Source organism: Ischnura elegans, chromosome X, assembly GCF_921293095.1.
Source record: "Ischnura elegans chromosome X, ioIscEleg1.1, whole genome shotgun sequence".
NCBI classification, from domain to species: Eukaryota; Metazoa; Arthropoda; class Insecta; order Odonata; family Coenagrionidae; genus Ischnura; species Ischnura elegans.
Window position 1 is genome coordinate 92,691,500 of NC_060259.1, and position 17,962 is coordinate 92,709,461.

Sequence of the window (17,962 nt, forward strand, 5' to 3'; positions counted from 1 at the left end):
AAGTTCAATGAAATATCTTCAACACTGAATTAAGATTTGGTATTAAACCTTCAAGTGCCAATATTGCTTAGCAATGAAAATTTCTTGCTTGTGCCAGTGTAGCTGTTGTCCTGACCCACACTTTTATTTTTACCATGATAAAGGAATAACTTTAGCACAGTAATGCTTATTTCTCAGTTTCTTCAGTAAAGGGCGGCCTCGTAACTCTTTTTAAGCCCAACGTGATATACATGTCACACATTTCAAATTGCACAACTGGCTCACTTCATCTATTATAAGGCACCTAATTAATGTACAAAATTTTTACTACCTGCCATAACTTCAACTTAAGATGGTAACTACAAGATTTTTCTGGTGTACTACTTCTCAATAAAATGCTCTCAGACTAGGAAGATAAATTTGTCATAAATTGACATTATTTTATAGCAATTACAAGAAGTATCATTTTGATGAAGAATATTTTTATTAGCCCGGGAGCCTCTACTTTGCAATTCAATAACTGTTTCAAAGGTATGTTACATCTGGATTGTGCAAAACACTTTTCTACATAAATGACGTCTACCTCACATGGGGATTTTAATAGTACAAAAGACACAGTACTCATTCGGCTCCATTCATAAGTTAGTGAATTTTTGGTAGCAAGCCATAAAAAAATTTCTAATTGAAAAGCTTCTGCACAGCATTTTACATGTAAGGTACATGATTTTTTGGTCTTACGTTTACCACTTACATTGTGCGTGCTTATTCTCTATGTTTTTCTTGAGCCCTATTCCAGCTAATATTCTTCTGTAAATTAGGTTGGTATGAGGTAGAATTTATTGACCACGTGACTTCTAAGATATGTTCAAATGCAAGAAAATTTCACAATTCCTAAAGGTAACTAGACATCCTTAGCAGAGTCCCATCAGCTCCATGGACTACAAGTTTTAACCCACAATACCTTACAGAGGGTGCTTCTGTTTTGTAAATTTGGGTACTGTGCGAGATCTGTGGCAGTCCAAGGCGGAGAAGTAACACGATAGGCAAGAAACACTTGATGTATGTAATCTCACAGGATGTAGAATTATGCTAAGTACACACCGTGCAAGTTCGACCACCGATACAGGAATATTTGAGCGATAATGCCATTTGGTCTTCCAGCGGCCACTGGCCAGCTGCCCTCAGCAGAGCAGTGTACTGCTCAACTGCACACTTCTCAATTGTGCACTCACCTTCAAATATTCATGAAACCAATGAGGGCTGGTTTTCATGCTCTTAATGAGAAAAATTATGAGCCATCAAAAGCGACTACATAAGTCACTATGCAAGAAACTTACAGTAACCACCACATGCTTTTCTCTGCAAAAATTTCCTCATATTTTTATAGAGAAGAGATCCCTAACACGCTGTACAGTGTTGTCCCAGCATTGTCTCCCTGAGGGAGTTTGATCAAACTTTGAATGCTCTAATTCCATGCGGCTCACCTGTAGCACCTCCAAGGCCAGTTTTCACAGAGTCCACCGCGACGTCCCGGAGGAAAGCAGCATGCTCAGGGCGAATAAATAAATAGAGGCAAACACCCACTAGCTGAACATACGTCACCAGAACATAGTCACGGTCTCTTGAGAGAACTTTCTGCAACTCTTCAGCCCAAGCTTTTGCATTTTCAGAACTGAAGTAGAAAAAAGTAGCTCCAAAAACTGACTGTTTTGGTAAGAGGTGGCACATAATGAAATTTTATATGAACATTACGAACACTGAGGAAGAAAATACTTCTTAACGGGAAATATTCTATTAAATAAATCTTTAAGAAAAAACAAGCGAGTTTTCTACTGTCCACATCGAGTGACCTGACAGCTATGAAGGCAGGAACAGCAGAATATTCACACAAAATTTTCCACTATGACCAAATCTGCTGGAATTAGAATGAACCATAACATTTATTCTGAAGATAGATCACTATTCCATTTTATGATCAGCAAAAAATAGCAATTTTCAGCACACATGCAAATGCACTTTTAAATCTGCAGTTGAAACTTAACCACAAAATTATTCAGTTTTTCTAAATTACAGTGAATTTTGACGTAAGAGAAAATTCTTTAAATCATGCAATTCTTTTTATGGCATGGCCTTTTTGCGAGAAATTGAGAATAAAATATACACCAACTTATTGAAAAGCTTAGCATAAAGTGTAGTTCAAGGAAAATAGGAATTCCAACACACAATATATGTATATGTGTTTATACTTGATATTAAACAAAGTTTTCACAACAGTGCCACATCTAAAATTCCTTAATTTGTAACAATTTCTTAGAAAATCAACAATACAATATAAAAATCAAATCTACAGTATAATATAAAAATTATTAGGCTGATAAATCACACATTAAAATCACAAACACACATGTTGAGAATTTGGCAGACAATCCATGTACACTGGATAACTTATCACTATCATGGTGAATCACACCAGCATGCATTATCCACACCTCTAAACCACATTATAATAAGATTCCACCCTTATGTAAATACACACGTACTGAGTCTCAAAATTTCAGAAAAACTAAATGAAAATTCTTTCATACCCTTCCCTATTCAGATTCTCCATTCAGATTTTGTTCCCTTAGACTTCATATAAAATATTTTACCAATGAATTAGAGACTTTTTACAGGCTTTTTATTAATTTGCTTTGTCTATTTCATCGATGGATTGATTGATAAAGAAAATTTGATAATTGAAAATTATGCCCTTGTAATGCGAGAACGGAGCCCTAGAACGGAGTTTACACTCGTCGGGACATCTGCGAACACGGCAAACATAATGGGAAATGAAACTGCCCAAGGGTTCAATTGTTCCGGTGGTGTAGGGGGTAAAGTATCATGCAATGAACCAGAGGTCCATGGATCAAGTCTCAGTGATGGATGATTTGATACTTCATACATGATTTGGAAATTTTTCTAATCTTAAAACTTTGTAAAACCAATCGCAAGGCCCAGAGGTTGTTGCATGGCTATTGCATTCTTACCCATGTATTTATTTGTTGAAATTGAACTCCTATCTTGCATAAGCATTAGGGCAGTTGACAGCTGACTACCTTTTCCACGTCGTCTAACCCCACCTCAGAGCCCACAACTATTACCCACATGTGCGATGTAAGTGCGTAAGAATTCAACAGGCATACAACTTGTTATTGGTTTTACAAAGTTTAAGTTATGGACCTCGCGCTAGGTTTTGCTAACTTCTAATATCAGAAAAAAGTCCACAGTGTCACCAATTAAAGACAAGCCATGTGCCAACTTTCTCATGACTTTATTTTACAATTGTGTGAATATAAGCGAACAAGGAAGTTTTCTTTTCCACAGCAACTTATCGTTCCCTTCAATCGACAGAATTCTTTGAATAAATTTCAATTTTGAGTGTCAGTGCATGAACTGCATGCAATGCGAACTGGCACTCACACCTCTATCTTAGCATATGCTCCAACAAAGTGGAGGATTTTACGGAAGAAATTCAGCCATTGCATACACACTCTGTGACACCATGCAAAAGGAGATCTTTTTGGTAATGTGCTTTAGTTATTCTTGTTAGTATCTATTTAAAATGCATTGCATTAAACAAAATCTACAGGAGTCGTACATTCAACCATGTTCACCAATACAATACTTTGCTTTCAGCAATAGTTCACCAGCATAAAAGAAGAAGACTTTGTTGAAGTCATATACTCCTCGACAAACAAAACAAGTGACTTCAAGATGTGAAGATTACGTCTATTTCTCCAAAGCACTGAAATGGAAAAACATAACTTTATTCCCTTTATGAGAGGAAATTCCATTCAAGCTTACCCAAAAGAAAACTGCTCAGACATTTTAAGGATCACATCACACTCATAGGCCCTAACCATTTAGATTAGAATGGTGAAATATGAGACATGGTTCAATGTTAATTGCTCTAACCTGGCTCTAGGTAGTAAATCTATTAACGAAAATCACGGGCAAATTTAAAAAATCAGCTTCTCCTTCCCTTCATCCCAACTTTTCTGCCATTACATTGCTCTAAACACTCGACCAAGAATCAAAACAAACGTTTAATAGTTCTAAGTAATTCTTTGATCAAAAGCATATTCCAGAGGTGCATAGAGAGAGCTATGATCCTTTTCAGAGAAGTTATCATGCAAGACTAGAAGTTGGAGGGGGTGGGGATGGGAGATTGAGAGGGGAGGGGAATTCCCAAATTAACCAAATCCAAGATTAAAAGCTTCTTCACGACTTCATGCCTCATCTACAATGGGGTTCACTCTATAAGAAATATAGTCAGTTCATCATTATGGCTTACAGCTAATAACTAGCCAATCAGAGCTTGTCTTGATCATGACTAATGTCAATACTGTGACTCACTGTACTGGGAGTGCGGTACAAAATTCAATAACCAAAGCCAAATGACCTAGAAATTAAAGCTACAGGAAAGGCTTTCGAAAGTAACATGTTACATACAAACTTATGTTACAAGGTGTATTTAGTATAGATACACAAATGTCAAAGTAAAATTTATACTTAGGCTTCACTTAGCTGGACACTACATTTCATACTAATGATTTAATTCTGTACAAAATCGATAATCCAGAAATCTAAATTATGGAATGATATTAACAACAATCCAGAGTTTTCAAAATGTCTATTTTTTTAAGTTGCATCACTGAAAATGCGACTACCTAAGTGGTTTAATTGCCATCTCAGAGCCTAACAGTCTTCACACTAATTCCACGAGAGCTAGTCAACTAATTTTCAGTTTTTTTCGGCAAAATATTTCATTACATGGTTTAGGATACTCAGATGTGGGGATTTCGCAATGCAGAATCCACAACATCAACATATGAGGACTATTCTTCAAACTTTCCCGACTTAATTAAGAAAGGAATGGATATGGGTTGAAATTTACATAGTACACACCGCACACACAAAATTACTTAAAATCTATGTGAGGAGATTTGCAGTTTTATGAAAAATGTGTGGCACTCTTTTCTGATCAGAAGTTCGTCTATCTTTGAAAATCCATGAGTGAAATGGCCAGTTGTTTTAAGAGCGAGAGCCTTATAGTTTTTAGATCAGATATATCAACCATTAGTTTTCATATCATATATGTCAATGCCTTTCCACAAGTAAACATTCTCAAAACGATTTTAACCCTTCCTAATGGGCCCTGTTTGAAACCTAGGATTGAGATAAGCAACTCCGTGAGTTGATTGAATGACCACCCTGCATTACTCTTTTGAGTTGGTTGCTAAGCAGGATGCCCCCGATGCAAATTGCTCAGCCTGAAGGGCCTCTTTCCATATCGGACTCGTCGAAGATTACTTATGAAGTTAATGCCAAGTAGTTTTTCCCAAATACTTGCATTCTAGCCACTTTTAAGATTAGCTGCGATGACTAAAATTAAATGTAAGCGTTAAAATTCACAATCGGTTATTATTTATGGTAGAGTATTCAAAGTGGGATTACTGCCGATCGGAGGGTTTGATAATTTTATGCTAGTAGTTGTGCAAATGACACAGAATTTGCAACAGGTTCGTGTTGAAAAATATTGAAATGTTGATGTTCTAGTCGGGCTGTAAATTTTTTTAGCCATTTTCCATCCATTTACAGGTGGTCTCATTAAGATTACTTACACGACTTATCTACTTATGCCATTTTTGGAAAAAGAACTTTTTCAAATGCTTTGAATCTTTTTCAATTATGTTTAATCATAAATTTTATGAATTTAATTGGGTTTTTCTCATTACTTAATCCTTTAGTCAACGATGCATCATTTCTGCTGACACCAACACATGGGAAAAAAAAGGCATTTCAGGCTGGAAAAAGGACGCTAATGATTAACACGACCAATAATTACTGAAACATTGAAGCAGATGATATAAGGGAGGGGCTTCAGAGGAAAATGGGAGAACATTGGGAGGGGGGAAAATCGCTTGCCAGGCTGCCATCCCTGGAGTGACGAGTCACGTCGACTGAAAGTCACAGGCCAGATTCTAAAGGTTAAGAAAAACACCAGTACTAATATGAAGCACAAGAATTCCAAAAATAGCACCAGCAGCATTCCTAGAACTTGTCCCACCAAAGCATAGCACTAACTGCATTCAAAATGCACAGGCAGAACATAAATGCACACATATAAACCACAAAAATATAACTTGGAAGTGACATGCCTCCCTTGCCATCTTGAAATACAGTATCAGTAATAATGTGGTTAGCCAACAGAAGAAGACAATGCATGCTGGTGTCACCATCACAGTCAATGGTCATCGATTAATGTGTGTATGTACTAGAAACAAGATTCCATTAGATTCCCTTTGTTGGTTGACCTTGGAGGCAAAAATGTGCATTTAGCAGGTTTTTAAATGGCTTATTTGGCTGTCATTTTGCCAGAGCAACAGAAAACATCAAACGAGTATAATTCTAAAAAAAACCTTCCATTCCATTAAATAGATATTTTGCAGTTCACGATTCCGGATTAACAACCTTCTCCTGTGTCTTTATCTTGCTTGCCCCTTATGATGAATTTATGATTTTTTGAGTATATCTACACCTCATTTGTATGGAATTAAATTGAAAAAAAAAAATACATCCAGACCACTGAGAAATGAGCAAAAATGGAAATACTGATATTGAAAACCATCCACAATATCATTCCAAGTAGGAATGTTTTTAAGTTGATTGATATTGTCACTGCGTTAAAATTTCATCCATAAATAGCTTGTCATCATTAATTTTCCCTTCCATTTTTTCAGATACTTGAAAATTGTTTTAAGACAATTGGGATGAGCACATTGAATTGAAGAAAATTTTTCATTGTTGCATGTGATACCTCATAGTGACATAATATTACGTCTTGTATCAATGAGATGCTCTTCCAATCACTACAGGCTCTAAAACCTCAGAAAATGGCAGGTCTTCCACATTTGCTGTTTCAACGTTTGTCCCCTCAGAAAATTTTAAAGTACTACCTACAATGTACTTTATTTATTACCGAAGTTAACTAAATACATATTTTATTTTTGTTTTCATCAAAAATGACTATATTTTATAATGTAACAAAGAAAGTCACTGGTTTTATTTAAATTTTAGTATGACATGTACATTAAAGTAATCCCATTGTATCATGTCGTGATCAGAATTCTTTCATTGATTTAATGATCTTGTTATGCATTACGATACATGCAAAATTAAAATTATTTATAAGAAATTAAATTGATCAATATTATGTATTGCTTTAGTTGAGCAATAGCATCCCATAAGAGGGTATTCCAGAAAAATTACATGTTCCATATCAGTCAATACATAATTTGCTTGGATAGCTTTTTCATTCCTTAGGATAAATCACCTTCTGTCTAGCAAAAACCTCTCCCAAAGTACTCAAACTTCAGTGGCCATTACCAGGACAAAAGAAAACCTTTTCCAGAATAAAGTGGGGCCGATAGAAGATTCAATCCAAGGATAAGAACAAATATGCATGCTGATTATCTTATTCTTGCTGCCAAGATTTTGTATGTGCCTCACGACAAAACATTTGTTTAAAACACAACTGAAATCATCTAGGTGGTATCTTTGTATCTCGATTGCTATAATTTTTGTGCCCCAGCACTTAAACATGTATCGTCTTTCCATTTTTCCTGGTGTCTTAAGTTGACTTCATCACTGATTTTCTCACAATATTTGCCTGAGGTGTAACTAAATAATTTATCCCCTCAATTGGCAATTACATGACATCATAAAGAGATCGGTCCATCACTCAAATGAAATGGCAAATTACACTTCCAAGGTCACGCTGATTCAAGGATAGCAAATATTTATGGAATAATGTGGAGTGACACTGCATTAAAATTAAAATTCATTGAAACCTTATTAATTACTTTCGGATACAGAGTAACTATTACATACCTGGCAGCAACAATATTACTTGCATTAAGATCCACAATTTCTTCGAATCCAATGGCAAACATATCAAATGCAACATCCGGAGTTTCAGCATTGCAAACATCTACAAGTGCTATCAAGAAAATGAAATAAATCAGCCATTTTCGCTCCATATGCATGAGAAGAGAAATTGGCAAGATGAATAAAAGAAAGAATAAAAGCATGCTGTGCAACAGTTTCAATGAGCCACTTTGGCTTTCTTTTTAGAATTTTTCAGAATGCATTAAGAAAACATTTGCTGCATATTTTCAGACTCAAGAATGACTAACTTACATCTTTCAGGCAAATTGAGGGTGTGCATACAAATTCCACCTTATAAGGTATGAAAAACACATTTCCCACTATACAGTAGATTCCGGTTAATGGGTTCACTGATTATTTGGGGCAGCCACTTAATTGGGGCAGAACCTGAAGAACAGAACCCAATAGAAGAATATCCTAGAGTTTTCTACTCTTAACTGGGACAGCATACCGCTTTATTAGGCCATGAGTCAGCAACATTAATTGTATACTAGTGATGAAATTAAAATTTTTTGTATCAGAATACTGTTTTTTAACATTCTCCTCATTTACTTTAATCTTATTTTTCACAAGAGTGTCTATTCTTGCCTTATTCTTAAAGCTCTTGTTGCTATACTGTTCGTTTAAGGATTCAGACTCCGTTTCCTGACAATGAGACCTCATTCAACGTAATGTTGTTTTTAAGAGGAGAGGACTCCTGTGGTGGTAGTTGGGCTATAAATGATAGAATGTAGCCGGTATAACGATAAAGACGTGGCAATACCCATGCTAGGGTTTACAATACGAGCAGGTAGAAGCCAATTTCTAGGGACTACTGGCTGATATCGAGCAGAGGAGACTGGTCGAGATGAACAATGCTACTAACCAAGAGCTTTTTGTTGGCAACATCTTGCACAAAATTCAACTGACTCATGTGGTCTATCCCCTTTACGCCTTTTTACTAAACAACTGAGCTATAATGATTGGAAGATTACCATGCTTCTTCGTTCCTTTCTCTTTTTCCTATCCCCATCTCAGTAGTTAAAGCATGCCCAGAAAGTCACTTTTCTCTTAATTAGCAACTAGTCAATTGAGAACTACAGAAAACACTCGTTATTATAAAGTTCACAGGACCGAAAAACCGGAGGTTCTTAATAACACACTTCATGAGAGCATTTATTTCAGGAATAATCGCAAAAAAAATATAAGTTAATAAACCAATGCAAGGCATCAAAAAGTGTGCATTGTAATTTTGCATTAACTCACGATAGTGACAAACTGATCTAGCTGCACGTATGATGCGGATGGAGCCGAATAAAATGTGCTGTCTGTGGGAAGGATGAATGGGTGAAATGCTGAAAAGTAACTGACTTCACAACAACGGATTTAATTGACACTTAGTTCAGACTGTGCCCAAAGTGAGAGTTTTAATGCCACACATTGGCTAACTCCAAAGGTGTCAAATTTGAAATTTTGGGCACGCTTGAATTTTTCGAATGTTTGTGCCTGTGATAGTTCGTAAGAAGAGGACATACTGATCAAAATTTACGAGCGGTAATGAGTTGGTCTCCATGATTCCACAGGAATGAAGCTTATTATATGATGTTGCGTGGATAATGAAGTATCTCCTACTGAAAAGAACTATAATTGACGCCCTTGGGAACAGTGCATGAGGAGAATTTAAACATACCGCAATGATTATGACGTAGCTTAGTGTATGTATATCCACCTTTAAAAATACCATTAGTGTGCTATAAGACATCATTAGTTAGTGTATAAATGCCAATGCCTACCAATTGAACTTCATTATAAACTTTTATAAACCGCGGGACAGGAACTGAAGTTTGTAATTTCGTAACAATGTTTCTTTTACTGTAGATTGCACCAGCCTTTTTGTTTGGACCAACAATTTGCTTCATAAAAAAACGAGAACTTCATAATAATGTTGTTCGTATGAATGAGAGAGAAGGAACGATGTCACACCAATAATGTTTCTGGCTTAAAGCTAACGAGATGTCTCCTGTCAAAAAATTAAAAATTGTTTCAAACATTCCAACACAGTTTTCAACATTACAGCAAAATCTGAAAGTGAATTCAACTCGAAACTGCACCAAGTAACAAACCATGAAGAGTTTGATAATATCAACTACAATTTTGACAGCTATGGCACCAATGAACACTATGAAGATGACAGAGTTGGAACCATATTATACAGGCAACAAGGTAAAGCAGAAGGTGAGGATAGTGATGGAGATGAAATCGCACCTGAGTGTGACATCTCAAGATGCAAGGAGATTCATGGAAGGGTTATGATTCTTCTTTATGCAAGAGGGCAACAAAGGCAGCCCAATGTCGTCATTGGATGTCAGTGACGACCTTGTTTGTGTGACGAGGATGACGAGAATGCAACAGAGCACATTAGGCAAATTCCTCGGACGAGGAGATGAGATTTGAGCACTAAGTACTTGCTTGTTTATCATTAAATGAAATATTTAGGAATCACACATTCTTACCTAATTAAGCATGAATTTTTCTTGAATAGGACTTAGTGATAGATATTCATCCAGCATTGCCTAAGGCTGTGAAAAATATTTTCAACTAAGATTAACAAAATTCTTGAAAAATGTTAATAAATAAACTATTATTGCTAAATTATTTAGCAAATGAGTAGTTTAATAAACATTCTTTAGCCTTCCTTCTATCATTTAAATGTTTGTTTATAGCCATATACTGGAAAGCCCACTTAATTGGGGCAAAGTGCGCCTATCCCAATGTGTCCCAATTCACCCGAATCTACTGTATTTGAAAAGTGAAAGATTTCAAATTATGAGATGTTCAAGATAGAGACATCTGGATGACCCAGGTTTCTAGCCAGTTCTGAATCATGACTGTTAATCTCAACTTACTTTTGCTCTTAATCGGTAAAAATCAAATACAATGCCATACCATAAGCCATTAAAACTTTTCATTCAATTTGTAATTATTAAAAATAAAATCTTATTTCTCACTTGTACACCAAAATGGATATCATACACTGAAAAACATTAATTTGCTTAAACATATTAAGGTCAACATAGACAGGTTTTCTTTTTTTAAGGACCAGTTCAATCAAGAAAGAATGATTCACTCACATTGGGACTTGGCAATTCTTGGTGCATCCAGCAGCCAATCGGTAAGAGAAAGGTCCTTGTACACAACACTTCTAAAATGCTTCCCACCATTTACATTATAGGTGCCGATGGCCACACGAGCATTGATGGGATCTGTGTACTCAGCGTACCGATTACACATCTCCCGCAGGACACTGGTTGGAGCTGACAATATAAAATGATAGATGTAAGTTTCATGCACTGGTAAAGAAAAAATTGATAAGAATGAGCATAACATTTGGACAAATATTTTAAATTAAGCACGGCAAATGAAAAAATATATTATTCTCAAAGACATATGATATAAAAAATTAAAACTTTTAACATCAAGCTATCCTCAGGTTTAATGAAAATTTTCCATAATTTAACTTTTACCTCCTCTACAACACATGACCTTAATCACTTATGTTGCCGCTAAGGAGTGATGTTTACCTAGAAATCTCTTGGAGCATAAAATGCAAGTCAGGAAGTTATCTTTTACTTATCACCATTTTTATTAAAAACAAACAAATAATGGTTTAAACATATAGCCAATGAAATAAGGTTGGAGAAAATGAATGCTTTTTATGTCACCAGTATACCAGCTTGCTGCATACAATTAACTTTTTACAGCCCTGTTTTATTTCCTCCAAAAGGCTTACTCAGCTACTTATTCTTTGCAAGGATCCTGATTTTCAGAATTATCAAGTTGAGCCATAAAAGATGAGGCAATAGGATAAAATGATGTGGCCCATAATAATATTCTGGACCTTTCATCAGGACTGAAAAAAGGTGGACTGTTGACAGAAAACAATTTGGCAGTGCACAGCATTAGAGCAGCAATTTAACGGTAAAACATCCCTTTTAAGAATCTCTACTTTTTGAATTGGAATTTACATTATTCTCTCCCGTTGGAGAACCTCCCATTTGTAAAACCCCTATTTTATTTTTTCGCAAGCATAGAGCTGGTCCCTACAAGTAATCCCAACAGCGTTTAGAGAAGTTGATTAGTTCACCAATTGCCCATGGCTTCAGAGGGAGCTGCTTAGTTAGCAATGGAAAGTAGCTCAGCAACATTTTCATTCAGACCACATAAACTCATCATTGGCTTTCCTCCTCCCATTCATGAAACGTGGAGAAACAGGTCCAACCCTCAGTGGATATCACCTTAAAGTGGCTAAGCCCAGAAATTTTTGCGTGTGCAACATCTCCCCTTTGACAATTCTCAATCTTTTGATGGGCAATCACAATTCCTCCAATTAATGGGTTGCTGTGAGTGTTGAATTACAGCTACAGTTGGAGCACAAATGAAGCTCTTCTGTCGCAAGATATGATCCAGTAGCCCAAGTGATAGAAACGAGAAGGAGTGGTGGGGTGGCAAGGTATAAAGGCTGTTTTATTCGTTAAATTGACAGTTATGCATCAACTTGATGGAATGTTTACTGATGGACTTCCCATAAGTAAATAAAAGGATTTAAGTCTCATGTTTGAAATCATGATTACTGGTATTCTTAAAAAGGAACTAATGGGAGAATACATTTTAAACTTCACATCATATGTAGGTCAGCACACCACCACATATTCTGACTACCAGCCGCCATTGGTCCTAGAATTAATGGATACTGACTATTTAGCAAATGAATTCACTGCATGTACCATGAAGCATATTTGATGGAAGCAGAATCCGAGCTCTGTCAGCCAGTTCACTATTCAACGAACTCCCAAGCAAGAGAATATCGATAGCCTCTTGCTTGCTATTGTCCAAAAGATTGTTCTGGATGGTCCGTGCCGCTGACCGTGCTCCATCCATGAGCTGAAATAAATAGATGCTATTACATCAAGTAAAACAGTAATGCATACAGAGATAATTAAATATCTACCATGAAACCATTAAGGATTACACCACAGATTATGCTTACAGCTTTTCACCAAATGTAATTCAACCCGTTGAGACAAAGGGGACATATCTATTGCAGTTAAAAAAATATGAGCAGACCTTAACTTTCATGCAATCAAATTCTGTACATCCTTAGATTTTGTCGAATTCACACTTTCTCACTCTTCCAATCAACACCTTTTCCTTGAATTTAACGCAATAATTTAGACTGATGGTTTTATATTCTAAGAGATCAGAAATTTTGAATTCATGACGAGGAAGACATCCTCTGAATGGAGTATCACTTTAGTGCAACTCACCTATATTAAATTCAACATGGCTATCTCAACTGTATATAGGACAAACACACCCTAGCCATGAAACAAATTTAAATTCCAAACACTATGACTCACCTTAGAACCTCCTTGGATGGCACCAGTGCCTGCATATATTTTACTAACTTCATTGCCATTGTTTATCCACATTTGTCGAAATACTTCTTCAAATCGAGAGACAATTTGTGATTTATCATCTAACTGCAACACTTGTAGCTGTTTTGACAAAATCTGAAAATAAATTAAAGAACTTTTCTAAAAGAAACTTTCGAGCCAAAAATAAATTTAAGGACATAAGAGAAGCATATGCTAAAAACATATACATGTAATATAGAATGCCTGGTGGTAAGGTATGGCAGTACTATCACCATGTGCAGTTTTCCTTTCTGATAGTCACTGCATTTTGGACACTCATTTTATTACAATTTGCCTAATATTGTCCAACAGAAGCTACACCTCGGGAGTACTCCAATACAAATGGATTTAACATTTTTGTGATTTGAAGTGATAGTTTCATATAAGTATGAGGAAATTATACAAAAGAGTACATACTATCTAGAGGATAGAAAATGAACAAGAAAATGAGAAGAAAGATCACCATAGAATGGTGAAATTATCAAGTTTATTAACTGTACCCAAAACTCATTTAAAAAATCAATGGCCTCATTGAGCTTAACAGAAGCCTTACTTCATCCTCCACCACAGTATATTCATCAAGATAACTAATGGAGCAACATTCTTGAGAATGGGCGATGTATAGCGAATGCATGCTTACGGTAGCAAAATAAATTTAAAAAATAATAATCTTGACCACGCAAAACCAGAGGAGCAATAACAGAGGGGAAGGGGGCATTGTCCCCCAAAGTACGATAGGGGGAGTTGAGGCTAGCCCCTCACCAGATCAGACACATTTTCACGGGCACTCCCAAGCGTACAAAATATGTAATAGGGTAGTTTCCTTCATCAAAGAAAACGAAAGGCATTGATTGCGATTCGTTACCCACCATTAGTGTATTCATAATACACAAATTATTTGGTTTTTGAAATACCAGTTTTGACGAATGGCAAGGGTCAAATTTTATCCTCATTTGAAAAAGGCCAGATTGGCGCCCATGCGATTCCACTCCGCATGACGTCACAGGGACCTAGTTTCTACACGAGAGGATAGGAGTTATGCATTGTCTGAGGTTACCAATGCATGCATGAGGCACAGAGCTCAGGGAAACATGTCTTAATAATCACCTATTAAAACTGGCTAAGTTCGGAAAGTTTTCTTCGTTTGATAAGGTATTAATAAACCTTTTTTAAGCCAAGCGCTACCTTGCAGCAAGGTACTCAGCTATCCGCTAGCATCCTGCGACGTATCAGCGCTAAGCCTCGCCTCAAGGTCACCTCACCGGGCGGGAGGGGAACCAGAAATACGACGTACGGAGATATTTCCCGACATTCATACTTAAGCGTCGCGTTTTCGCGCGTTTGAAAATTTTCACTTTTCATTTAATCGCGAAAAATAGATGTTGTCATTTAAAAATCTAAAAGCGTGAAATACGTACCCCAGGAGTAATAATCTTTCTATTAAAGCAATAAAAAAATAATAGGAAACCACCCTATTGGCACCTTTATCCCTCACTCACATTACTTTTATTTTCCCATTTATATGTCCACCAATTAACATTTTTAAATACAGTCATGCAATTTCACATTCACCTATTATTTTGCCAAAAAGAGAGAGAAAACATAGAACAAGTAGTTTCTTCAGCAATGTTAGGTCTCACTCTATGGAGGTTAGCCTTATTGAGTAGTCTCACTAAACTACTTTCTCCCATAAATAAAAAATACCGACAATATTCATTGTATTGGTACAGGCCAACTTCAATGAAGACCAAAAAAGAAAATCATCAATTTACCTCCAAGCCAAAATAAGTCTGTACACAATTGGTACGATCCAGGCAGTCTAGGCAGTTGGTGCGAATGGTCCCTCTCTGCTCCCTGGAAAAAAATACTCCACAATCATGATCTAAAATTACACACATATAGAAGCAGCCTAGGCTAGCCCTGAAAAACGACGCAATGTTTTGATACCAAATATGTTTTTGTGTAATTCAAAAAACCGCCTTGGGTTGAAAATCATTCCCCCAAACATTTTCTTTAGCTAAAACAACTAGGATGAGTGCAAAATAATTTTCCCCACGGTTCCCAGGCTTCACTCTTAAAATATGCAAGAAACATGGTTTCCTGCATTTCTTCATTCTCAGGAATTCTAGATATTTTAAGGATTTTCCACCATCTTCATTGAAAAATATTCTTGTTAAGTCTATCACTGACTGGGGACACTAAAAGAATTTAGTTCAATAAAAACAAATCCATTGACATTTAGGAAATAATAGATGCAAACTTTAGATTTCAACACATGCAAGGCTGACATTTTGCTACTATTTTTAAGCAGAAATGGTGACGTAAATTAATTTTTTGGAAGTCAATGTAAGAAGTCCTAAATTATAAAGGCATGGACCACATCCAGGGTCCCATTAGCATATCATGTACGCAGCGGTTGTATAAAATGTTAAAAGGTATTTTGAAATTACAACTGTATTTTTGTATTTCAAATACAATTTTCTAAATTAATTTGTATTTGTATTCAAAATATATTTTTTAGGAGTAATTTGTATTTCTTATCTTAAATACAATTTAAAGATACTTTTCCCACCTATAACTGACTCAATATCATAGAATTCTGATGCTCTTCTCTTTCTTAACACTTAATAACACATTCCTAAAGAAGTTTTAATATTTTATCACAAGAAGTAACACACAAGAAAAATGCTGCAAGGACGTGCTAAAAATACTAAAACAGCACAAGTAGCACAGACTCAAAGAAATAGAAATCAGAATACCTGATGACATCACTTCCTTGGCTATTAAACAAAGAGTAAGCGTTTAAATAGGGTGCAACTTTCTTTTTTAGTTTTAAAAGATTCTTGAAATTCCCTCCACGGCATTCTTGGTGGTAATCAAATAAAATATGAGGAATATCCTTGCCATTTGATGATGCTTGATGATGAGACTGCAAAGACATCATTCATTTTAAAAGGTACAATAAAATTGAAACATATTGAATTTTACACTAAAAAATTGTACGCCAGATATTGGTTCGTTACTTGAAACAACTGGCTGAGCATGGCTTCGCCTTCTTTGCTTCCAATTAAACTGCTGCCAAGAAGGTTTACGATCGTTTGGTGTCCATATCTCTCCTTAATAAGGCCTAAATGAAGGTCAAATGCTGCTGCTGATGCCTCATACCCTCTGGACATTTTTACTTTGTGTGAGCCAACCTGAAATTAGACAAAGACTTATTGTACTGTAATTTTAACTTAAGCTAAAATGAAATTAACATATAAGACTACAATCTAGAGTAGAAAAGACGGTTAAGAAATGTAGACACATCCAGTGATTTATATCTTAGCACAACTTGCTTGGGCAATGCACCGCTAGCTTCCAAGTGTTCCCTCAGTAGAATCTACACCATAAACTAATTTTAGAGAGTACTGGATATGTAGCACTATCTCCTTATTACTAAGTTTACAGGACCAATTTATTTTCTATTTTCAGGAATATTCATAAAAACATTAAATTTCTTATGAAATAGCCATTAAATACTCTGTAGTTTTGTGCAATTTTAATGTTGTAGTGCTACTAATTTAATTACAATTATAGATTTAGAATAATTCAAAACTCTTTCATATGAATAGTGACCGTAAAATAAGCAATAATATGCCTGACGCCAGTACCATAATGACAATACAGAGACAAAAAAGAATCTGAGAAAATACGACCAAAATAAAACCAGAATATTGCATAAATTCTTGTAAAGTGGAAGAAGAATCAGGAATGAGATCAAAAGCTGAATTAGTGATATCATAAGGAAAGGAGTTAATATTACCTGTACGCCAGGTTGTTCCCAAAACAATGGAACCGAGCCTCTGGTTTGAACATATGATGTAACTTCATTATCTAAGAATATAACTTGCTCAGTTTCAACAAAATTTGCGACATGGCCATCATCATTGGTACCCCTCACATTAAAACTGAAAAAAATGTGATGATATTAGACACAGATAAGCTTAGTATTTTCATACTTTCGTAAAGGATACTAACAGATGTAATATGCCAAAATGCAAAACTGGTTGCAAAATGTCAACACAGTGGAACCTCAATCTATCGTTCCCGCTTTGATTGTTTTCCCATATTCATTACCTGCCCTTCCTGGTCCCAAATAAATTTTCATACACACGATGTTTTTATCGCAAGATATCGTTTTTCCACATGACTGTTTGAAGATCACGGTCCCAATGTATTATTTTCCTGCTTTCATCATTTGAAAAAAGAAACAAAGTACACATATACAATGTGCCATTTATGACTAATATCGACAGGCACTTAGAATATTTTCCAAGAAATAGCACTACCATAAGGAGAACCTCAGTCCCGTAGGATATTAACTACAGTGGAACCTCGTTAAAGCGAGTACGGGCTATAGCGAGCTCCCACTAATACGAGAGATAGCCGATGCACCATCGATTGACCCTATAATAAGCATGTTAAAAATTTGTTTTAACAAGGCCCTTTTGGTGTTGGCTCTCGCCATAGCGAGGGTTTCACAGCCTGAAAAACTTACA

At 35.9% G+C, this 17,962-nt stretch overlaps 1 protein-coding gene across 2 annotated transcripts in view; it reads right to left on the reverse strand.

Moving 5' to 3' along the window:
- The window catches only part of LOC124171655 (synaptojanin-1), a 73,429-nt gene that overhangs the window by 45,666 nt on the left and 9,801 nt on the right, over window positions 1-17,962 (reverse strand). For both annotated transcript variants that reach the window (XM_046550879.1, XM_046550878.1), the window contains exons 5-13: window positions 17,227-17,371; window positions 16,445-16,618; window positions 16,181-16,350; window positions 15,194-15,275; window positions 13,365-13,517; window positions 12,732-12,888; window positions 11,079-11,261; window positions 7,912-8,020; window positions 1,464-1,651 (exon numbers count right to left, since the gene is read on the reverse strand). In XM_046550879.1, the coding sequence (XP_046406835.1) occupies window positions 1,464-1,651; window positions 7,912-8,020; window positions 11,079-11,261; window positions 12,732-12,888; window positions 13,365-13,517; window positions 15,194-15,275; window positions 16,181-16,350; window positions 16,445-16,618; window positions 17,227-17,371 (1,361 nt within the window). The remainder of the gene's footprint in view (window positions 1-1,463; window positions 1,652-7,911; window positions 8,021-11,078; window positions 11,262-12,731; window positions 12,889-13,364; window positions 13,518-15,193; window positions 15,276-16,180; window positions 16,351-16,444; window positions 16,619-17,226; window positions 17,372-17,962) is intronic.